Source organism: Rana temporaria, chromosome 10 (assembly GCF_905171775.1).
Source record: "Rana temporaria chromosome 10, aRanTem1.1, whole genome shotgun sequence".
Taxonomy (NCBI): Eukaryota; Metazoa; Chordata; class Amphibia; order Anura; family Ranidae; genus Rana; species Rana temporaria.
In genome coordinates, this window is record NC_053498.1 from 39,522,869 (window position 1) to 39,547,761 (window position 24,893).

At 44.6% G+C, this 24,893-nt stretch overlaps 1 protein-coding gene across 3 annotated transcripts in view; it reads left to right on the plus strand.

The window, feature by feature from the left end:
- Nucleotides 1-24,893, plus strand: part of NR1H2 (nuclear receptor subfamily 1 group H member 2) — a 227,280-nt gene that overhangs the window by 102,441 nt on the left and 99,946 nt on the right. For 2 of the 3 annotated variants that reach the window (XM_040327569.1, XM_040327570.1), the window contains exons 5-6: nt 1,955-2,224; nt 12,664-12,881. In XM_040327569.1, coding sequence (XP_040183503.1) covers nt 1,955-2,224; nt 12,664-12,881 — 488 coding nt within the window. The remainder of the gene's footprint in view (nt 1-1,954; nt 2,225-12,663; nt 12,882-24,893) is intronic. The other variant, XM_040327571.1, reaches the window with a different exon arrangement.

Sequence of the window (24,893 nt, forward strand, 5' to 3'; positions counted from 1 at the left end):
AATATATGATGATTAGGAACGACTAAGGAAAATAAATTCATTATAAAGAGATGTTCAGCATTGGGGATGTTGCTGCCATCTTGTGAAATAAAAATATATTGTTCTTATTGGAATTGGAACATTGAGTTGTATATTTTGAATCTGGATTCAACATACATGGATAAGATGGGGGTCTTCCAAATATGTAGTGTGGATCCTGCTGTAAGAATCCTCTCAGCAGGGTCCAATGGTAAAAATACAAATGTTGTATTAAAATGATATTGCCAGAAAATAATTGCAAAAAACATATATGTTATAAAAAGGATCATTAATCATTTGCCAAAAAACAATTCAAATTCAATTCTATATTTAACCCTGTGGGGTGCATGGTCTTCATTCTATGTATCCACATGGTTTCGTTTTGTGATATGCTCCGTGTCATATGTGTTCCCCTCCAATAATGCCCCCAGAAAACGCACACAATTTAAATCGCATGTAACGGGGGAAAATTTCCAAATGAAACCCCTCATTACATGCAATTCAGACCATGTAACATATGTGGTGGAATGTACCATCTACATCATAAATTAGTATTTTATTATTGTCAGATATGGTTATACCATTTTATGTTTGTTAATGTTATGGTACAAATACATGAACATCCACCGCTGTATTGTAACAATAACATAATAGGCTGTTTTTATCTAGTGATTTTAATATTTTAAGTTACTCCTACAAACGCCAGAGTGCAATGGAGATGTGTATTTAGTCGAGCCTATTAGATGTGGTGTTGCCGCGCGCTAGTAGGAATGCATGCGTCGGTAGTACACGCCCACCACTAATTCCTATTGGCTCCTCTCTGCCTACATATACCACAATCCCCGGCAGTCAGACACGCCCCCCTGATGACGTGGAAACCCACGAAACATATGTCGGAGGCTAATCTGACATCCCCGCTCACCAGCTGATCCCGCGCTCACACTCTGCAGCAAACGAATTGCACTATCCACACACAGCGACCCACGAGGTACAGACAGAGTCCTGTGTACGACGCATGCAGTCCTAGTGCCGGGCAGGCACCCACAAAAGTAAGGGGCCAATCAGCTTTTTATTGTCATTATGGTTTATTAAAGCGATAATGCACTATAGCTTTCTCTTGTTTTTTGTGGATGGATTCCTGGATATCATTGGTCAAATTATCGTAGCAGTCTGAACGGTTGGTGAATAGTGTGCAGGCACTTAGACCTGCTCAGCCTTACAGACCCACTTTTTCATTAAAGGGGGCCACTTTATCTGGTAAGCGCATCCCCTGTCAAGAGCACACCGAGTGAAGTCTCGGTAGATGGTGGTGGCTGCAGTATCACTAAAGACTATCTGCATGATTTTTGATTGAATTTACCTGCGAAGGCGATCACTTATGGACTGTGTTTTTTCAGTTTTTTGTGTTTTTGAGGTGCTACTCAAGAGACACTTAACCGTTCCTTCACATTCATTGGTTACACCTATTTATATTTAAGACACCAATTTGTTGCATATCATTTTTCACCAATTTTTTCACCGCTTTTTGATTGTTAATTCACTGCACATCTCGTGCTAGAGATTTAATTTATGTTTGATTTCTTTGTTCACCGGAGTGTTTAATTTAATTTATTTCATCCCATCCTTACATTTGGGATCCTCCCATAGAGGGTGTCCCAAATAATAGGTATCATTTACACTAGCGCCCTCTTCCACACCTTTGATTCAATTGCACAATATTTTCATATATTTTGTTACAGAGGAGCTGCTTGTCACTATAAGTAGGCAATATTATTTCACATTGTGATTAATTATTTTTTACTTATTTACTTTGGCGCGGAAACACACCCCACTTAGAATACACATATCGCACACTCCTGCAAGCCTCCTGTTTCTTGTGATATAACAGGGCTTTAATTACAGTTAAACAATTATGTATTATTTTGTCTTTCAACAGCAGAGGAGCCAGAACGTAAAAGGAAGAAGGGTCCTGCACCAAAGATGTTGGGTAATGAAGTTTGCAGTGTGTGTGGAGATAAGGCCTCCGGCTTTCACTATAATGTGCTGAGCTGTGAGGGCTGTAAAGGCTTTTTCAGACGCAGTGTAATAAAGAACGCCAAATACACTTGCAAGAACAATGGCAAGTGTCAGATGGACATGTACATGCGCCGCAAGTGCCAGGAGTGCAGGCTCCGGAAATGCAGAGAGGCTGGCATGCGGGAGCAGTGTAAGTCGTCATAGTTTTTTTTTTTTTTTTTTTTTTCATCAAAAGTTTTATTTCTGTGGGGATGGCAAGGATTGTATTAGAAGCGCTCATGTGACTGACAATAAAAAGTGATGACAATGCTGCCGGTCCTCTTAACCTGCATTGTGATGGACCTACCATAATCTTTTGGGCTGGTTCATTTAGTATAGGCAATAAGGATGAGCTGCGACGTGTTCGCAAAGTCCACGTGCAGAGCCCGCCAGGAAGTCGGCACTGTGCTGTGCTAATCACAGGCAGTGAGATATTGTCCCAAAGCGTGACTGCAGAGATGGAAAATGTCTCACTGACTGTGATTAGCGCAGCGCAGTGCCGAGTTCCTGGCGGGCTCTGCTCGTGGGCTTTGCGAACACACTGCAGCAGCTCATCCTTAAATTATTAATACTCCATGATTAATTTAAAATGGCATTTCTATATTGTATAGGGGAGACACCCTCTCCAATCCAGGGCAACCACACTGACTGATGCCACTAAGAGATTGGACACAAGGAAGAGCAAAGGGCACCACTCCATTGAGTGGTAATACTTGCGTGTGTATCACCAGCTTAGTCTGGTTTAGTTCCCTGAAAAGGAAGGATGTTTATCTCCAGTTCTGCTAGATCAAGACCTCTAGTTAAAGATTTTTCTACGAGTTGCTGGCAGTTTCAGACTGGAGCACCAGATTCTGGAAATTCACTCAACCACCATCTGTACAGTGTCTTTCCAAACCACAAAATTGTGTATTTTACTGTGATTTGCACTTTTCTGTGGCTTGCAGTCACCCCAGAAGACTTACCAGGTTCATTGTCTTTACACTGTTTGACCTTGCTGCATGTATGGTGTTCTGAACCACAAAATCTAGAAGTTCTGTTCAGCAGGCAGCACTAGACTGGATTCAGTGATCACAGGCTGCCACTGAAGACTAGATGGTGAGTGAGTTCACTGAGCAGCATGGCTGTGTTCCCTGTTTTCACTGGGGCATTATTGTTTTTCTCTGGTGGTTATTTACTTTTACAATGGCTCCTAGAGCCATTTTGCTGTTATTTCTCCATTATCTTTGTGATGAGAAGCTTTCCCCACTTCAGGCCCGGTTGGGCACGGTTTCCTGCTGTACATAAATAGAAAGTGAGTAAAGCTTGCTTCACTGTGCAGTACAGTGGCTTTGGGCTTCCACATATGAAAGATCACATTTCTGCATTATTTTCTTTGCTTACCATGCATGGCTTCTCCATGTAGGAGAGGGGGGGGGTCATTGGTGGGGCACTGGACTAATTTCTGTGCAGTGGAATATTGCAAGTCCTAGAAGGTATATCTGGTTCTTGAATCTTTTATGTCCTAATTATCCAGGGATCTAGACCAAGTGATCTAGACCTTGTCTGTCTGGCAATGCTATAGGGTTAGCAGGGAACGACTGCCTCAGCTTCCTGATTCACTCTGATTCTGACTCGGTGTGCAGTCTCACCCACCTCTCTTGGTGCCGTGTGGTCAGGGCCAACTGTGATACCTCCCTGGATGTTGGGCTTTTGTTAGCCTACCTCTTCTCTGATGATGTGGTCATTATGAGCATTCTCTGACTGAAATACTGGTCTGTGATACAAGATTCCAAGAGATCTCTAGTTCAAGTAGTAAAAAACCATCACAATCATACGCCTCAGCTGTCCTTCTTTTCCCCTCTCCCAACAGGTGTTTCTATTTTTAATTTTTTTTGCTTCAAATCTTCCTTTATTACCACAGAAAGTTCCAGGCACAAACCAGTTTACTGTACCCAAGCGAGACAGTTTTGCAATCTTATTCTGAACCTCATAGCCCTAAGTTTCCCTGTTTGCACCTGAAAGTTCTGTATTAAATCAGTCCAGTTCTGCTGTAGGGTCCAACAGATGGAGTTTTTGGTCTCCGTGGATGTTTCCATTTTATCCAGGCATTATGACTTCAGCTCCGGAAGGTTTACCCCCTTCCTGACCAGGCCATTTTTTGGGCTACAGCACTGCCTTGCTTTAACTAACAATTGCGCAATTGTGCGAGACTGTACCCAAATACAATTTATGTCCTTTTTTCCCCCCACAAATAGAGCTTTCTTTTGGTGGTATTTTATTTTTTTTATTTATTTTGCACTAGAAACAAAAAAAGACAGACCACTTTATTACTTACATTCTGCTTAGAAACATATCCAATAAAAAAAATGGAAAACATTTAATTTCTTCATCAATTTAGGCCAATATGTATGCTGCTACATATTTTTGGTAAAAAAAATCCCAATAAGCATATGTTGATTGGTTTGCACAAAAGTTACAGCATCTACAAACTATGGTATATTTTTATTTATTTTGTACTAGTAATGGCGGTGATCAGTAACTTCTAGCGGGACTGCGATATTGCGGCGGTCAAATTGGCACCTACATTTTTGTGGAGACCAGTGACATTATTACAGTGATCAGTGCTAAAAATATGCACTGTCACTGTACTAACATCAGGGGCGATCAAAGGGTTAAATGTGTGCCTAGAAAGTTTTTTTTAGAAGATTAGACCCTCAAGTAAGAACTTTGAATTCCCTAACCATATTTGAGAAAACATGTAGAAAGATATTAAAACCGGACCACTTACTGTCACAAATGTATAAAATAATATGTAGTGAACAGAATAAAACAGCCCCTTACTTTATTAAAGAATGGGAAAAAGAACTAGGATGCAGATTCCCCCCATTACAATTAAAAACAATTATCACAATTACACATGCCACATCCACAAGCTCAGCCATTCAGGAAATGGCATATAAGTTCTTGGTAAGATGGTACCACACCCCGGTGCGATTAGCTCAAATATATCCAACAAGAGATGATCGATGTTGGAGGGGGTGCGGGAGCAGGGAACATACCTCCACATTTGGTGGGCATGTCCGGGGATCAGAATCTATTGGGAGGAAGTGGCGCCTTGGATCATGTCGGAGGAAACAATAGAGTTTACACCGTTACAATTCCTGTTCCAAGAGCTATAAAAACAGCATTGTACCACATTTATTAAATGCGGCCAAAAGATTAATACCAAGGTATTGGAAACAAGCAACATGCCCCACCCTTCAAGAATGGAAAAGGGAAGTAGGTATAATAATGGGAGCAGAAAAATGGATACATACCTCCCAGCCGTCCCGGATTCTGCGTGAATTTCCCGCGATTTTGAAGTATGTCCTGCAGTCCCGCGATTATAGCTAAATTCCCGCAGCCCAGTGCCAGAACAAGTGAGTGACATCTGGTCACCAGATACCCTAAGTTCTGCCGCGAGGTGCGGCAGTGTTCCGCATTTGGGCTGCGGTTCCCTGACACATACCAGAGTTGCAGCCACCCTAACTGATCACTGGTTGCTATGGCCGCCCCGCTTGGCGTCTAACAACCAGTGACGTTACACACAGAGACTTCCAGAGCCAGGCTGTGTCAGTGTTACCCTGGCTCCACCCACCTTTTCCACTTCTCCCGCGGTCCGCCACCCGGCTGCCTAATGCAGCTACAGACAAGGTCTCTGGCTTTGAAGATTGAAGGATCGTGGAGCCATGGGGATGATGGCAGCGAAATCCATCTGCACTCTGGCCACCTCTGAAGTGGAGGACAGGCAGAGATGGTACACTGCAGCATGGACTGGACAGACTCGGCAGCACAGCAGCAGGTCAGTGTCACACACCCCCCCCCCCCGTCAACAACGTTAATGCGAACGGAGGAGAAGCCGGGGGGGTGTGTAGATGACTGTTGAAGAACGAGGTGAGTGGCATCCCAAACAACTTTAATTGGGCTACATCCCCAACCCAACTTTTAAAATGTTGGGAGGTATGCATCAGGCATAACCAGGAGAAATTTAAAAAAATCTGGGAAAATCATAACCAGGAAATAGATGGATAAACCAAAAGCCTTATGAAGCTAGAAAAAAAAGAAAGATGGGGAACAATCCACAGCTTTTATTTTTAATGTGTATGTTTTTATGTATGTCTTGTTATTATGTCTAAGCAAAGAATGTGATACTAGAATAATATGGGAAGGTGTTTAACGATCCTCCTCACCTATTTTTTTTTGGGGGGGGGGGGGGGGTGAGAGAACGTGTGGGTGTTTTTTTTTTTCTTCTCTCTTTCTCCTCTTCCCCTTTTTTGGGGGGGGGGGGGCAGGATCCAAAAACACATATCATTTAGAAGGGAATACTATAATTATAAATAAGAAGACACATATAAATATAACATTTTAAACACAACCCCCCCTTTTTTTTGGGGGGGGGGGGGTGTTTACCCCTCAATAAGGGAGGTAAACCTGAATCACAGACAAATAGAGGAAAATAATAAATATCACAAGTATATAGCACTAGGAATACATATATATTAATACATTTTTTATAGTCACAAACGTCTTCCTGCGTTCTCCCCCCCCCCCCCCTTTTTTTGTTTTTTTTTTGGTTTGGGGAGGACCGGAAACCACCATATAGTAATAGATGGTAGTATTGAGCTGCCTTTTTGGTGTCAAGGCATGTTAAATGTTATATGTAAAGAATTTTTATTAATGAAGTTTAATTATAAAAAAAAAAATGTGTGTCTAGAAAGTGCTTACCAATTGTACTTTCTTTATCGTACACAGAGCCTCTATTCATTACATAGTGGGTTGTATGGTCACCAGAGGTGATTGGACACTGGCACAACCAATGAAGACCAGTTCCCCTCCATATGACCCCTCCCCTAAGGATAGTACCTCAGTTTTATTTGCCAGTGTCTAAGGTGTTGGACGCGAGTAGGATGTGCTAAAGGAAGCTCTGCCAAAGAAACCCTTGGGGGGTAAAAGAGCTACACTTTCGAGTCCATCCAAGACGCCAAAAATGTTACGCCAAAACTGGATTGTATCCGGGCCTCATGGATGAGGTGTCACCTGTAATGTCTCTCTTCGGAGGACTGGGCTCTAGGGTCCAGCACTTTCGCTTTATACGCTAAAAGTCCTGGCATAGTCTTTTACAAGGCCTAGGGAAGAGGTCTCCTTTAAGTAGGAACCCATATCCCTGAAGGTTGTCACGCATACCCCGCCGTGATGGGGGAAGATTGGTTCTGCTTGGCAGAAAACCTGCAGCGGGGACCAGGAAAAAGTCCTAAGTTTTAAACTTAAGGACCTTTCCTATTTGGAGTAGGTGTCTTTTTTTCTGGCCTCCACTGGGGGGAGTAAAGAGCTGAGTTCCATTCACCATGCTCCAGAGCAAGTGTCAGTTCCTTCAGAAAGCACACTCCTGCTGCATAAGCTCTGCCATAGACGGCTGCCTTCCTCTTCCTCTCAGGCAGGTATCAGGAGGATTTCCCTCACACTTGATCACCACTATTAACCCCTAGGACGCTTTGCCTGGTAATATGTCTTTCCAAAGAAGAAGTTCTGGGACTAAAAACAAAAAAGCACCTCCGCCTAAGACAGGGGACTCTAGCCGTGCCTGCTTGGTACCTTCCTCTCCTGTAATATCTGACACACCTATACAGGATGAGCCATTACCTCTATCAGGAGTAGCAGCCTCTCCTGTAGTGCCTGTGCCTGCATACTGTATGTCACTGAAGATTCTCCGACAACAACACTGGACAACTTAGAAGGGAGAATCACTGTGTTTATCGCAAAGTCCTCAGAAAAGGACAAAAAGTGAAGCAGATCTCCTCCTGCTGTTTTAAAACTCCTTGCAGAAAGATCTGAGGATGAGGACTCAGAGGGGTCAATAATATCAGAAGAACCTTCTTTTGCTTCTGGCCAGTTTCCCCTTCCATGGCGAACGCCCCTTTGGGGATGATTTGGAAAAGTATATCCAAAAAATATCGAGCGGTAAAACTACCCTTTTGCCAGAGAAGAAAAACAAGCGTCCTTGTTTTAAGCGTTCTCTCTCCTCGACTCCTGGTAGATCTACCTCCAGCCAGTGGTGACGGCATTTTCAGCCAGTCACAAAGGCTAAAGAAGACCAGGCGTGGGACAAAGAACAAGAAGCCGTGGAGTTCAAAAGCTAACAAGCAAAACCCCAAAGCCTCTTTATGAAGAGGCGCCCTTGCTCGGCCGAGTGGGGGGACGGCTCCGTCAGTTTTCAGCGGCATGGCAGACAGAAATCCAGGACAAGTGGATAGTATCCACAGTATCCCTAGGGTACAAACTGGAATTTCGAGAGATACCATCTTCTCAGTTCCGAAGTTCAAGGCTGTCCAAAGAACCACTAAAAAGAGCATCCGTCTTCAAGGGATTGGATCACTTGCTGTCTCAGGGGTCATCAAAGGTACCCCTAAAAGAGCAAGGTACAGGTTTTTATTCAAACAAACCTCTTTGTGATTCCAAAACCAAATGGAGACGTCAAACCCATTCTGGATCTGAGATCTCTAAATCAGTTTCTGAACATTCGCCATTTCCGAATGGAAACTATTCGATCCGTAGTCACCTTATAAGGCAGAGAATTTATGGCGTCTATAGACATCAAGACATCAAGAATGCATATTTACATGTGCCTATCCATCCCGCTCACCAAAAGCTCTTAAGGTTCGCAGAAGAACATTGTCACTTCCAGTTTGTGGCTCTGCCCTTTGGTGTGGCTACCACGCCCCGGGTATTTACAAATGTGCTAGCCCCTCTGTTGGCAAATCTGAGGGCATGGGGCATGGCGGTAACAGCCTATCTAGACGATCTACTGGTGATAGATCAGTCAGTGGCAGGATTAGATTGCACTGTGCTCACCACAATAAAATACCTGGAGCATTTAGGATAGATTGTGAACCTACAAAAATCCTCTCTACAAGCCCAAAGAAGGGTAGAGTATTTGGGCATGATCATAGACACAGCCCAAAGCAGGGTATTCCTGCCAGAATCAAAGATCAAGGCCCGGATTCACATACATCAGCGCATATTTATGCCGCCGTAGCGTATCTTTTACGCTACGCCGGCACAGAGGCAAGCACTGGATTCACAAAGCACTTGCTCCCACTCGCTGTTAAAGATACGCTGGGTTTCCTCGGCGTAAGCCAGTGTAGGTGGAAGTGGGCGTGAGCCATGCTAATGAGGCGTGACCCCATGCAAATGATGGGCCAAGCGCCATAGAAGTACTTAAAATGAACGGCGCATGCGCCGTCCCGTGGCCGCATACCAGTGCGCATGCTCAGAATCACGTCGAAACTACTCCCTAAGATACGCCGGATCACTGCCTACGACGTGAACGTAACCTACGCCTAGTCATATTCACGTACAACGTAAACGACAAAAGATACGACGGCTTGTGTTCCCCGGTCCATACCTTAGCATGAGTTGCGCCTCCTATATGGGGAATAACTTTACGCCGGACGTACGACTTACGCAAACCACGTATATGATGCGACGTCGTAGGCAAGTTACCTTGGTCGTAGGAAGCCTATTTTTAGGCGTATCTCAGATTGTGGGAACGGCGCATAGTTACACTTACACGACGTATCTCGAGATACGTCGGCGTAAGTGCTTTGTGAATCCAGGCCCAAGTCTCTAAAGGATCTGATCCACAAAGTCAAGGCAAAAAAGAGGCCGTCTATTCACCTTTGCATGAGGCTATTGGGGAAGATGGTGGCCTCTTTCGAGGCTGTCCCTTATGCCCAGTTTCATTCGAGACTACTTCAAGGCAGTATTTTAGCTGCCTGGAACAGGAAGATCCAAGCTCTGGATTTACCTATGCGCCTGTCTCCACAAGTGCGCCAAAGCTTTAGTTGGTGCATAAAAACCAAGAACTTGCGGAAAGGAAGATCCTTTCCTTTCTCCCAGTCACCTGGAAGGTGGTATCTACGGATGCCAGCCTAATAGGCTGGGGAGCAGTGTTAGAAGAAGCTTCAGCCCATGGAACCTGGGCCAAGACTGAAGAGAACCTGTCCATCAACATACTAGAGATTCGGGCAGTATACCTTGCCCTCAGAACCTGGACACACAGGTTACAGGGCCACCCGGTTTGGATTCAATCCGATAATGCTACTGCAGTAGCTTACATAAATCACCACAGAGAGACCTGCAGTCAGTGTGCTCAGAATTGGTGAATCGGATTTTGGCATGGGCAGAAGATCATGTTCCTTGTCTCTCTGCAATCCTTATTCCAGGGGCAAAAAACTGAGTCGCCAGCAGCAGTTACCAGGAGAGTGGTCTCTCCCCCCCCGATGTCTTTCAGGCAACATGCAAGAGATGGGGGACCCGTATGTAGACCTGCTAGCTTCCAGGTTCAACAGGAAGTTGGACAACTTTGTATCCAGGACGAGAGATCCTCTGGCCTAAGGATCGGATGCTCTAATAATTCCCTGGAATCAGTTCTCACTGATCTATGCATTTCCTCCAATCGCTCTATTACAAAGGCTACTTTGCAGGATCAAGGAGGGAATTCCAGTAAACCTAGTGGCCCCAAATTGGCCCAGAAGGCCCTGGTACGCCGAGATCATAAAGATGGCATTAGGAAGACCTTATAAGCTTCCCCTTTGTCACAACCTTTTGTCACAGGGTCCAGTGTTCCATCCTTCCTTACAAAAGCTAAATTTGACGGTCTGGCTACTGAGACCTACATTTTAAAGAAACGAGGGATCTCGGGTCCAGTTTTTTCTACACTCATTAATGCGAGAAAGCCAGCCTCCAGACTTATCTACTATAGAGTTTGGAAAGCATATGTTCCCTGGTTTGAAACCAAAAGATGGAATCCTCAGAAGTATGACATAAGTAGGATTCTAGCCTTTTGCTAGTTAGGAGTGGATATGAAATTAGCCCTTAGTACCATCAAGGGTCAAATATCGGCTCTATCAGTCTTTTTTCAAAGACCGCTGGCATCTCATTCCCTAGTTTGGGCTTTCATTCAGGGGGTACTGCAGATCAATCCGCCAGTCAAGTCTCCCTTGTGCCCATGGGATTTGAATTTGGTATTGTCAGTGTTGCAAAGGCAACCTTTTGAACCGATTCGCCATATTCCTTTGATCCTTTTGAGCAGGAAATTGGCTTTTTTGATTGCTATCTCTTCTGCTAGAAGAGTATCAGAATTAGCAGCTCTTTCTTGCAAAGAGCTTTATTTAATTTGTCGCAAGGACAAGATTGTTCTATGACCCCATCCTACTTTTTTACCAAAGGTGGTGTCGGCATTTCATTTGAATCAAGATATTGTTCTGCCTTCCTTTTTTCCTGACCCGCGGACAGCGGAGGAAAAGTTATTGCACTCTCTAGATGTAGTGAGAGCAGTAAAGGTGTATCTGCAGGCAACTGCTCAGATACGTAAAACAGATGTTTTGTTTATTTTGCCAAATGGTCCCAAGAAGGGACAAGCAGCATCAAGATCCATCATTTCCCGGTGGATTCGACAAGTAATTATTCAAGCTTATGGTTTAAGGAACAAAATTCCACCTTTTTCTGTTAAGGCGCACTCGACCAGAGCTATGAACGCTTCATGGGCAGTGCATCCCCAGTCTTCGATGGCTCAGATCTGTAAAGCTGCAACTTGGTCTTCAGTCCATACATTTACCAAATTCTATCAAATAGATGTAAGAGGACATGAGGATTCTGCATTCGGGGCATAGTGTGCTGCAGGCAGCGGTCTAGGGCTTCTTGTCCGTTAACGGCCTGCTTGGATCTGTGTCTCCCACCCTTTATTGAGCATTGCTCTGGGACGTCCTACTATGTAATGAATAGAGGCTCTGTGATTTAAAAAAACACAGCTTACCTGTAAAATCCTTTTATTGGAGTACACCACATGACACAGAGGTCCCCCCTTCTTATGGGAACCTTACTGCTTTTCTACAAAACTGAGGTACTTCCCTTAGGAGAGGGGGTTATATGGAGGGGAACTTGTCTTCATTGGTTGTGCCAGTGTCCAATCACCTCTGGTGACCATACAACCCACTATGTAATGAATAGAGGTTCTGTGTCCCGTGGTGTCCTCCAAGAAAAGGATTTTACAGGTAAGCAGTTATTAAAAATCCTATTTTTACTACTTGAAGACATGGGTCAGTGTTTATGCTTCACAGGAACATAGGATCCATGTCTTCTGTACTCACTGAATGACAGTTTGTCTATTATTCTGTCAAGAGTACCGAACAATCGGCGGGTCCCGGCGGATCAGTCACAGTGGGAGCGAGTTGCCATTGGCTCGTGCCCAAAACCAAGAAGTGCAGAAATCATGTATATATATATATATATATATATATATATATATATATATATATATATATATATATATATATGTGATTCTGCACAGAGCGGCTGCCCTGTTTTGTGGAACAAATATCAGGCTGTGAATGGGCTGCCTTGGGCTAAATATTGTAGTTTGACCTTGAAATAATAAACCAAAACACAGTGCTACGTTTAAGCCAACTTTGTCACTTTTTCCAGCAACATCTTCCAGCCCTGATTAGTCACTTGCTCTGTTATTCATGTGATGTCTGTTGGCTGATAGTGTAACCCTGTTGCATTTCCTCCCAGGTGTTCTGTCTGAAGAGCAGATCCGTAGCAAAAAGATCAAGAAACAGCAAGACGATGATGTTGTTCGCTCATCTGCAGTTCTGGCTCCACCTAGCCCTTCCATGCTGACCCAGGATGTTGTCCATCTAACGCCTCAGCAAGAGGAGATGATCCAACAACTAGTATCTGCCCAGCAACAGTGCAACAAAAGGTCCTTCAGTGATCAGCCCAAAGTAACGGTATGTAGTTTAAAAAGCCTGCATCTCTCATGTAACATGCTGGTTTTAGAACATTTGAAGTAGTAATAATATAAATGTGTTTCATCATCATATGGTATTAGGTTTACATAGTTGGTGAGGTTGAAAAAAGACTCAAGTCCAACCTGTGTGTATGCACATTTATGTTAGTATTACATTGTATATCCATGTATGTTAAAAACTAAGAGAATATATTGTATACATCAAGTGCCAATATAAAACCACAGCGCTGTGAGAATAAATAAATATTCAAAAACTAAAAATATGCAAGTGTACAATGTGATAACACAATTAAAGTGATTGAACTCATACATTGAAACCATGCATCAAAATTATTATACAATAATAATAATATTAGGTGAAAAAAATAATTGTGAAAAAAAGTCAGTGTTGTAACATAAAAGATGTGAAGTATAAGGAAAACAGTTCATGTAACTTCAGTGTGATTAATCCACTTCTCCAGAACTTCCACCACACCTCAGTGTTCAGTGCTCCAATCCCCCCTCACAGTGGACACTCACCACAATGCTATGCCTCCCACTCTCGTGTTTGGCTAACGAGCTTGAAATAAGAATATCTCCACGGTGTCACCAATAAATGAATTCCAAATTTAAAAGGATGTTCCAAGTAGCAATGCAAAAAAAGAAAGGTGCACAATAGTGTAAAAACGTAAGACCAGTTTAATAAATACACTCAAATAAACCTCCAAAAGTTGCACTCACAAACAAACTCCAATAAACAACTTTGTGTATACACAGAACGCTGCACACTTCAAAATCCTCAATGGCGGATAACAGTGGTCACGGCGGACCCTCGGTCAACTGAATGATCTCACCGCAATCCTCGGCACAGCACACCACTTCACACGATACTTCTTATTTATGGAAATTTCCAAATAGCTACGAGATGGCTGCAAGCAGTCTTGAATGTAACTTTAGGACTTTCTAAACATGGATTAGGCCACGCCCCGACATGTTTCGACTTCCTGTCTTATTCATGGGTATGGCCTAATCAACCCATCCCCTCTTTTATGTATATCTAAGGATGCTGTCAGCAAATAGAAACAGACAGTGACGATTAACACCACGCCTCTTGCGTGTGTATATCGCACCATCTGAGAGAGCGAGGAAATCACCCGGTCACGTGCACTGTAGTGTCCAATAGGGTGAGATCCTCGCCGCTGTCTATAGGCGGGAGCTGTGTATAGCGTCTCACTCATCACTACGGCAACGAGGAGCGCAGCCAATCATGCTGCGCTTCTCTTGGATCCAATCAGTTCACCGTAGGATTACCAATGAGCGTGAGCTATCATTATGGTGCCGCGTTGTCCTAACAACGGGGGACGCAGCCGACTGGTCACGTGCACCCCGTGGCCAATAGACACTAATCGCAGCATTAATCCAAACGGAAATGTAGTACATAAAGAATGCACTGATAAATCACACAACGGTCTACTTTTAAACTAACAGGTTGATAGTGGTACAAATAGGAGAATGTAATAGTGCGGGCATGATAGCACTTTATCAAAAACTAGGAGTAAATAATGATTTAACTTGGGACCAATCTCTCGAGGATCCCCGTGACCACCACTCCTTAGTTTTACCACACATCACAATACTAGTCATACATTCATTAGGTAAATGCAGTAATTACATCATTAAAACTTACATCATTAAAAATTAAAATAGCACTATAATTCTGATCTGACATACATATATAGTAGATTCATTAGCTAGAATAATTTAATTTCCACTAAGCTACATATATATAAAAGAATAAAAAATAAATAAAATATAAAATCTAAGCAAATTTAAAAATTACTATATTAGAATATATTCTATATATCTGCATACTAGTACAAGAGGAGCCCAGTCATTTCATTCTGGACAACACACCATAGGTTGACTCTCGTGTGTATGAATGAATATACAAATAAATTTAGAATAAATTAAACAGTACATAGTAATTAAATATGGAATGAATGGTTAATGATCAATAGAGATTGAGGATGAACCCATTTAAATAGATTAAATCCAGACAACATCATGACCATATAAAAATGCATAGAGTATAGGTATCTGGACCCAAATACTGACAAATGCAAAGATAAGGGTTTCAACTGGTATCACCCAAGCTGATATAGCTTATTATCCTGCACTTCACTACTGGGTACAGCCCAGAACCGAACATTAGAAGATGAACTGCTCATCCATACCATGTATAAATAGCATAGATAGACAGCCTAAGTTTGGAGAGTATGATAAAGGAACTAGATACCTCAAGAATTATTGATAAAGCAGTTGAGGTCAACTTCTATATTTAAACCTCGAGGCTGGAGACATTTAAGCAGGTATATCCATTGGGTTTCGCGCTGTGAGAGGTCCCTTATTCTGTTTGAACCCCTCCATCCGAAATATACCACGTCGATCCCACAAAATTGAATCAGAGATGGGTCCTGTTTATGTCTCTTTTTAAAATGCATCGAGACGCTATGATGTTCAAAGCCCTTTTTTATATTCGCTAAATGTTCAGCGATTCGCACCCTAAGCAACCTTTTAGTTCTCCCCACATAGAGTAAACCACAAGGGCACCATAATAGATAGACTACATAGGAAGAATTGCACGTGCTAAATTCTTTAATTTCAAAAGATCTACCATCACTTCCTGTTATTTCACATTTCCCCCTGTTGTGTGTATGTACTGTCCGACAACATATGCACCTACGACAGGGAAAAAAACCTTTTAGGTCGATTTTTATAGAAGGATTGGGGGGATCCAGAATTTTTTGGACAACCCTATCTCCAAAATTTGGTGCCTTTCGGTAAATAAACCGAGGTTGTTCTGGTATTACGGTCCCCAAATGTGTGTCTCTAGCCAGGATATACCAATGTTTCCGAAAGATAGTTTCAATATCCTTATATTGAGAATGGAAACCTGTTAGAAAACCCAAGTGATGTTGGCTATTTGGTTCGACAGATTCTTTCTTCCTCAGACATTGTCCCCTCGGTACATTTGCTACATCTCTTATGATGTTGTTCAATCTAGTTTCATTGTACCCCTTCTGTACAAATCTCTGTTTTAACATAGTTGCTTGTTCTATATAGTCAGATTCCTCAGTACAATTTCTCCTTACTCTTAGGAACTGTCCTTTCGGAATATTGTTTATCCACGCCGGATGATGTCCGCTTCGGATTGACAAGTAACTGTTCCGATCTGTCGTTTTGAAGTGTACTTTAGTCTTCAATTTTCCATCTAAATGTTCAATGTTGACATCAAGGAAATTGACTGAACTCTTACTGATATTATATTCAAGCTTGATGTTGTTACTATTGTTATTGAGATCTGTTAGGAACACTCTCAGATCCACCTCCGATCCCTCCCAAATGAGTAAAAGATCGTCGATGAATCTGCGGTAGAAAATAAGCTGTTGCTTCTGGTTACGGAAGATGTATCTATCCTCCCATTCCGCCATGAACAGGTTGGCGAGGCTGGGAGCAAACTTTGCTCCCATAGCCACGCCAACCTGCTGCGAAAAGAAGAAGCCATTGAACCAGAAATAGTTGTGCGCCATGCAGAACTCCAAAGCATGGCCGAGGAATTTCTTTTGGACATAGGGAATATCATCCCTCCTGCTTAGTGCCCAGTTTAATGCCAGCGCAGCGTCCTCGTGTTGAATTATGGTATAAAGGGACGCTACGTCCGCTGTTACCAAAATAATATTGGACTCAGGATTGATATTTACTAGCTCCAAAGATGTCAATAAGTCCGTAGTGTCCTTCAAAAATGCCTTAGTGTTACGAACACTAGGCTGGAGGAACTTGTCCAGGTATTCTCCCAACCTAGCAGTTACTGATCCAATCCCATTTACAATGGGTCGGGCCGGTGGAACTGTTGGGTGCTTATGAATCTTCGGAAGCGTGTATATCACAGGAGTCCTGCACACAGAAGGGGCCAGATAGGCTTTTTCTTTAGCATTAAGGGCATTGGTCCGATATCCCCAACAAACTAGAGCTTCTAATTGAGATTTGTAATCCTCAGTGGGGTCTGAGCCCAGTCTCCTGTAAGTGGTAGAGTCACTTAACAGTGTGGTCAATTGGCTCAGATAAAACTCCTTATCCATAACAACCACCCCGCCACCCTTGTCCGCAGGGCGGATGATGATCTCTTTATTATTTTCAAGGCTTTTTATTCCTTCTTTAATAAAATCAGGGTTCACCTTCTTCTTTTGGGGGAGTTCATCAATGTCCTTCAGCACTAATTGTTTAAAGACCTCGATGTAATGGTTATTTGGATTTTGGGGATTAAAGAGGGATCTATTCTTCAGGCCACTATCTATGTGCCCAGGTGCAACATTACTCTTTAAAGATGATTCTGCCGGATGGCTCAAAAAATATTTTTTCATGTTAAGAGTCCTTATAAATTTATGAGTGTCAATGTACAAATCAAACTTGTTCATGACTTTCCTTGGTGCACATTTTAGGCCAGTGTTTAGTATGTTCAACTCTTTCGAATTCAACACTACTTTACTTAAATTGAAGATCCCTGTATTTAGGTTTTCCTCTGTCTTTTCTTTGGATTGCTTTCTCCGTCCGGCCCTACAGCCCCTTCTTCTCTTTGGGGGTAATCCCCATTCTTGGAGTGTGGATGTGGTTGTCCATTCCTGTCCACCCCCCTGTTGTGAGAAGTATGAGGGGGTCTCCTCGGGGTTGTTCCTCTCCCCCTCCCCCTCTGTCCTAAAAATGGCTGTGATTGATGATAATACTGATTAGGTGCTGGGTGTGCATACCATTGTTGATATTCTTGTTGAGGATAATACTGACAATGGTTATGTTCACCCTGTGTATAATAAGGGCGAGGTGATTGATGATTTTGGCCATATTGGTAATCATCCCTTTCTCGTCTAGATATTGCAGGTGATTCAAATTGTGGACCATACTGTCCACTTCCAGAAGCCTGTGAGTCAGAGTTCCGTCTCTGATTTGGCAGTAGGTGTTCACTTTTCCTCATTGTGGCTTTCCCGGTATTTTGTTTACTTGAATCCTTTTTCTGACTCGCGAAATTAGTTTTTTGTACAGGTTTAACTCCCTCGTTCGCGTTGTCAGTTCCTACAGCATTTTGCCATGCATATATCTTATCATTCTTGAAATCTTCAGAGTCTCGGTTATATTTCTTAACCTTTCTCTTCTGCGTTTCCCTATCAACTTTCTCCAGTTTTTTCTTCATGTTCGTATTAAATTCTTTAATCAAGGCGGAGTCATTAATTGGTACTAGTTTATCTTGTATGATTTTGATTTTATCATTAATCATACTCAACTTAATTTGTTTTCTTTTCAGAACCAATAGTTGTAAGTCCATCCCCACTTTATCAAAGAATTTTTTCCATTCATCCATATATTTAGTCTCATGGAGACCATCTTGGGGAGTCACATCCCACCTTAAACTCCTAAAAATCAGACCCTCTTTATTATAGTGCTCGAACGTAAACACATCCCACCAGGCTTTTATTTGTTTCTCTAATAGAATTTCCAAGGATTTTAAAATCCCTGGATAATCTTCCTCACAGTCTGTCATTTCATGACTGTTGGAGAAGATCGTGTCAGCACTCAATTGCCTGTTCATCAAATAATTGATGGATTCCATGGCTGCTAGTAGTTAAAAAGTATAGAAATGTAGTAATTGGGATATCACAAAAGCGCCCGACTGATAACCCACTACTGCGCCAATATGGAAAAGAATTCAAAGTGCCTAGCTGCTGTTTAAATAAATAATATGTGAAAAACTAATATTATTATTATTGTATAATAATTTTGATGCATGGTTTCAATGTATGAGTTCAATCACTTTAATTGTGTTATCACATTGTACACTTGCATATTTTTAGTTTTTGAATATTTATTTATTCTCACAGCGCTGTGGTTTTATATTGGCACTTGATGTATACAATATATTCTCTTAGTTTTTCACATATTATTTATTTAAACAGCAGCTAGGCACTTTGAATTCTTTTCCATATTGGCGCAGTAGTGGGTTATCAGTCGGGCGCTTTTGTGATATCCCAATTACTACATATCCATGTATGTTGTGGACGTTTAGGTGCCTATCTAATAAGTTATTTAAATTATCGATGCCCCATGCTGAAACCACTGCTTGTTGAAGAGAATTCCACATCCTTACCACTCTTACAGTAAAGAACCCTTTACGCAATTTAAGGTTAAACCGCTTTTCTTCTAATTTTAGTGAATGTGCACAAGTCTTTTTAAATGCCCTATCGGGAAAATGTTTTATCCCTATTGTGGGGTCACCAGTACAGTATTTGTACATTGAAATCATATCCTTTCTGAAGCGTCTCTTCTCCAGAGAGAATAAGTTCAGTGCTCGTAATCTTTCCTCACAACTAATATCCTCCAGTCCCTTTATTAGCTTTGTTGCCCTTCTCTGGACTCTCTCCAGTTCCAGCATATCCTTCCTGAGGACTGAAGCCCAGAACTGGAAGGCATACTCCAGGTGCGGCCAAACCAGAGAATTTTTGTTTTATCTGTGCCGTTAATTCCCTTTTAATGCATGTCAATATTCTATTGGCTTTGCTTACAGCAGCATCCCATTGCTTAGCCTGTTATCTACTAGGACCCCTTGAGGTTCTTCCCCTAGTGAGTAGATTGCATTTGTGTTTTTGCCACCCAAATGCAATATTTTCCTTTTTCCTACATTAAACCTTATTTGCCATGTAGTTGCCCATCCTATTAATTTGATCTTCTTGCATGGTTTCCACATCCTGCAGAGAAGCTATTGCCCTGCTTAACTTAGTATTGTCCACAAATACAGTAAAACCTTGGATTGCGAGCATAATTCCTTCCGGAAGCATGCTTGTAATCCAAAGCACTTGTATATCAAAGCGATTTTCCCCATAAGAAATAATGGAAACTCAGATGATTCGTTCCACAACCATTTATTCATAGGTCCTTCAGTTTTTTAAAAAGATTATAGCAATGTGACTAGGTAGTGTAACCATAAAATGTCAATCAACAAATGGCAGCATCCACAAGGGGATTAGAAGCAAAATCCAGCAGGAGCTACAGAGTATAAAAGAGAAGAGAGGCGCCTCTAGGTGTAGCAATATGTTGCTAAATGTTGTACCTTCATTAAATGTACCATATTGCTACACTTGGAGGCATCTCTCTTCTCTTTTATACTCAGTTGTGACATGATGCTACTTGTATATCAAGACATCGCTTGTATATCAAGTCAATATTTATTAAAAAAATTAGCTTGTCTTGCAAAACGCTCTCAAACCAAGTTACTCTCAACCAAGTTTACTGGTACTGAGATTGAGCTTTTTATCCTATCCTCCAGATCATTTATAAATAAGTTAAATAGGATTGATCCCAGGACAGCACCCTGGGGGAACCCGCTCTCCACACCAGACCATTCTGAGTACTCCCCATTTATCACTACCCTCTGAACTCGCCCCATGTAGCCAGTTTTTAATCCATGTACTCGCTCTTTGGTCCATGTCGACAGACCTTAGTTTGTACCGTAAACGTTTCTGGGGAACTGTATTGAATGCCCTTACAAAATCCGGGTACACCATGTCTACGGGCCTTTCCTTTATCTAGATGGCAGCTCACTTCTTCTTTTAAGGTTAATAGATTGGTTTGACAGGAACGATTTTTCATGAATCCATGCAGTGCTGGTGCAAGGATTTTTGACACCCTAGGCGAAACCTCATTTTGCCGCCCCCATTGGCTCCGCCCCTGACTCCACCCCTTTGTCCTATACGTGTATACGATGGAAGGGGCGGAGGTGGAGATTTTTGCGGCGCCTCTCCATCTATTTTTTCAGCCGTGGTCCACAGGCTCACACCTGTGCCTCTGGACCCAACCTAAAGACAAATAGTGGTGGCACTGGCTTGCTTCCTCACGCCAGCCATGGTCCGCAGGTACAGTATATGGACAGGCTAGGGTAGTATATTGATGGGCTAACTGTGTAACTGCCTGTCTGTATAAGCAGACAGATACACTGACGATGCTTTTCAGTCTTCTAGTAAAATTAAAATAAATGCACATTTTTTTTACCTGCAAAAAGATCTGCATTTATAATTTATTTTACAAAGGTGAACTTGAACATCCACACCTCAGATCAGCCCAATTACTGTATTTTCACACCTCATTCCAATTGCTTCATCACTGTAGTCCCCTGCACACCTTTTCATCATTGTACCACTCTGAATGCCTGTTCCCCCCACACCTCTGTTCCCCACTTTATCCTCCCCGCACCTCTGTTCTCCACTGTATCCCCCCCCCACACCTCTGTTCCCCACTTTATCCTCCCCCGCACCTTTTTTCTCCACTGTATCCCCCCCCCACACCTCTGTTCTCCACTGTATTCCCCCCCACACCTCTGTTCTCCACTGTATCCCCCCCGCACCTCCGTTCCCCACTTTATCCCCCCGCACCTCTGTTCCCCACTTTATCCTTCCCCGCACCTCTGTTCTCCACTGTTTCCCCTTCAACACCTCTGTTCTCCACTGTATCCCCCCCCACACCTCTGTTCTCCACTGTATCCCCCCCCCCGCACCTCTGTTCCCCACTTTATCCTCCCCCACACCTCTGTTCTCCACTGTATCCCCCCCCTGCACCTCTGTTCTCCACTGTATCCCCCCCACACCTCTATTCTCCACTGTATCCCAGCAGCACCTCTGTTCTCCACTGTATCCCCCTCACACCTCTGTTCTCCACTGTATCCCCCCAGGACCTCTGTTCCCCACTATATCCTCCCTGCACCTCTGTTCTCCACTGTATCCCCCCAGCTCCTCTGTTTCCCACTGTATCCCCCCAGCACCTCTGTTCCCCACTGTATCCCCCCAGCACCTCTGTTCCCCACTGTATCCCCCCCCCCCACACCTCTGTTCCCCACTGTATCCCCCCAGCACCTCTGTTCTCCACTGTATCCCCCCCGCACCTCTGTTCCCCACTGTATCCCCCCCAGCACCTCTGTTTCCCACTGTATCCCCCCCCGCACCTCTGTTCCCCACACCTCTGTTCTCCACTGTATCCCACCAACACCTCTGTTCTCCACTGTATCCCCCCCCCCACACCTCTGTTCTCCACTGTATCCCACCAGAACCTCTGTTCTCCACTGTATCCCCCCCCCCCCCACGCACCTCTGTTCTCCACTGTACCCCCCCCCCCCCGGAACCTCTGTTCTCCACTGTATTCCCCCCCGCAGCACCTCTGTTCTCCACTGTTTCCCCCCCGCACCTCTGTTCCCCACTGTATCCCCCCCCCCCCCGCACCTCTGTTCCCCACTGTATCCCACCCGCACCTCTGTCCCCCTCTGTTCCTTTATCTTTATCTAGATGGCAGCTCACTTCTTCTTTTAAGGTTAATAGATTGGTTTGACAGGAACGATTTTTCATGAATCCATGCAGGGCTGGTGCAAGGATTTTTGACACCCTAGGCGAAACCTAATTTTGCCGCCCCATTGGCTCCGCCCCTGACTCCACCCCTTTGTCCTATACGTGTATACGATGGAAGGGGCGGAGGTGGAGATTTTTGCGGCGCCTCTCCATCTATTTTTTCAGCCGTGGTCCACAGGCTCACACCTGTGCCTCTGGACCCGGCCTAAAGACAAATAGTGGTGGCACTGACTTGCTTCCTCACGCCAGCCATGGTCCGCAGGTACAGTATATGGACAGGCTAGGGTAGTATATAGACGGGCTAACTGTGTAACTGCCTGTCTGTATAAGCAGACATATACACTGACAATGCTTTACAGTCTTCTAGTAAAATTAAAATAAATGCACATTTTTTTTACCTGCAAAAAGATCTGCATTTATAATTTATTTTACAAAGGTGAACTTGAACCTCCACACCTCAGATCACCCCAATTACTGTATTTTCACACCTCAGATCATTCCAATTGCTTCATCACTGTAGTCCCCTGCACACCTTTTCATCATTGTGACACTCTGAATGCCTGTTCCCCCCACACCTCTGTTCCCCACTTTATCCTCCACGCACCTCTGTTCTCCACTGTATCCCCCCCCCCCCACACCTCTGTTCCCCACTTTATCCTCCCCCGCACCTTTTTTCTCCACTGTATCCCCCCCCACACCTCTGTTCTCCACTGTATCCCCCCCGCACCTCCGTTCCCCACTTTATCCTCCCCCGCACCTCCGTTCCCCACTTTATCCTCCCCCGCACCTCTGTTCTCCACTGTTTCCCCCCCCACACCTCTGTTCTCCACTGTATCCCCCCCGCACCTCCGTTCCCCACTTTATCCTCCCCGCACCTCCGTTCCCCACTTTATCCTCCCCCGCACCTCTGTTCTCCACTGTTTCCCCCCCCACACCTCTGTTCTCCACTGTATCCCCCCCTGCACCTCTGTTCTCCACTGTTTCCCCCCCCACACCTCTTTTCTCCACTGTATCCCCCCCCACACCTCTGTTCTCCACTGTATCCCCCCCCTGCACCTCTGTTCTCCACTGTATCCCACCAGCACCTCTGTTCTCCACTGTATCCCCCTCACACCTCTGTTCTCCACTGTATCCCACCAGCACCTCTGTTCTCCACTGTATCCCCCCCCGGAACCTCTGTTCCCCAATGTATCCCCCCCCGGAACCTCTGTTCCCCAATGTATCCCCCCAGCACCTCTGTTCCCCAATGTATCCCCCCAGCACCTCTGTTCCCCAATGTATTCCCCCAGCACCTCTGTTCCCCACTGTATCCCCCCAGCACCTCTGTTTTCCACTGTATCCCCCCAGCACCTCTGTTTCCCACTATATCCTCCCTGCACCTCTGTTCCCCACTGTATCCCCCCAGCACCTCTGTTCCCCACTGTATCTCCCCCGCACCTCTGTTCCCCACTGTACCCCCCCCAGCACCTCTGTTCCCCACTGTATCCCCCCCACACCTCTGTTCTCCACTGTATCCCCCCCGCACCTCCGTTCCCCACTTTATCCTCCCCCGCACCTCCGTTCCCCACTTTATCCTCCCCCGCACCTCTGTTCTCCACTGTTTCCCCCCCCCCCCCCCACACCTCTGTTCTCCACTGTATCCCCCCACCCACACCTCTGTTCCCCACTTTATCCTCCCCCACACCTCTGTTCTCCACTGTATCCCCCCCTGCACCTCTGTTCTCCACTGTATCCCACCAGCACCTCTGTTCTCCACTGTATCCCCCCCGGAACCTCTGTTCCCCAATGTATCCCCCCAGCACCTCTGTTCCCCAATGTATCCCCCCAGCACCTCTGTTCCCCAATGTATCTCCCCCGCACCTCTGTTCCCCACTGTATCCCCCCCAACACCTCTGTTCCCCACTGTATCCCCCCCAGCACCTCTGTTCCCCACTGTATCCCCCCCGCACCTCTGTTCCCCACTGTATGCCCCCCACACCTCTGTTCCCCACTTTATCCTCCCCCACACCTCTGTTCTCCACTGTATCCCCCCCTGCACCTCTGTTCTCCACTGTATCCCACCAGCACCTCTGTTCTCCACTGTATCCCCCCCGGAACCTCTGTTCCCCAATGTATCCCCCCAGCACCTCTGTTCCCCAATGTATCCCCCCAGCACCTCTGTTCCCCAATGTATCTCCCCCGCACCTCTGTTCCCCACTGTATCCCCCCCAGCACCTCTGTTCCCCACTGTATCCCCCCCAGCACCTCTGTTCCCCACTGTATCCCCCCCGCACCTCTGTTCCCCACTGTATGCCCCCCACATCTCTGTTCTCCACTGTATCCCACCAACACCTCTGTTCTCCACTGTATCCCCCCCCCCACACCTCTGTTCCCCACTGTATCCCCCCCAGCACCTCTGTTCCCCACTGTATCCCCCCCGCACCTCTGTTCCCCACTGTATGCCCCCCACACCTCTGTTCCCCACTTTATCCTCCCCCACACCTCTGTTCTCCACTGTATCCCCCCCTGCACCTCTGTTCTCCACTGTATCCCACCAGCACCTCTGTTCTCCACTGTATCCCCCCCGGAACCTCTGTTCC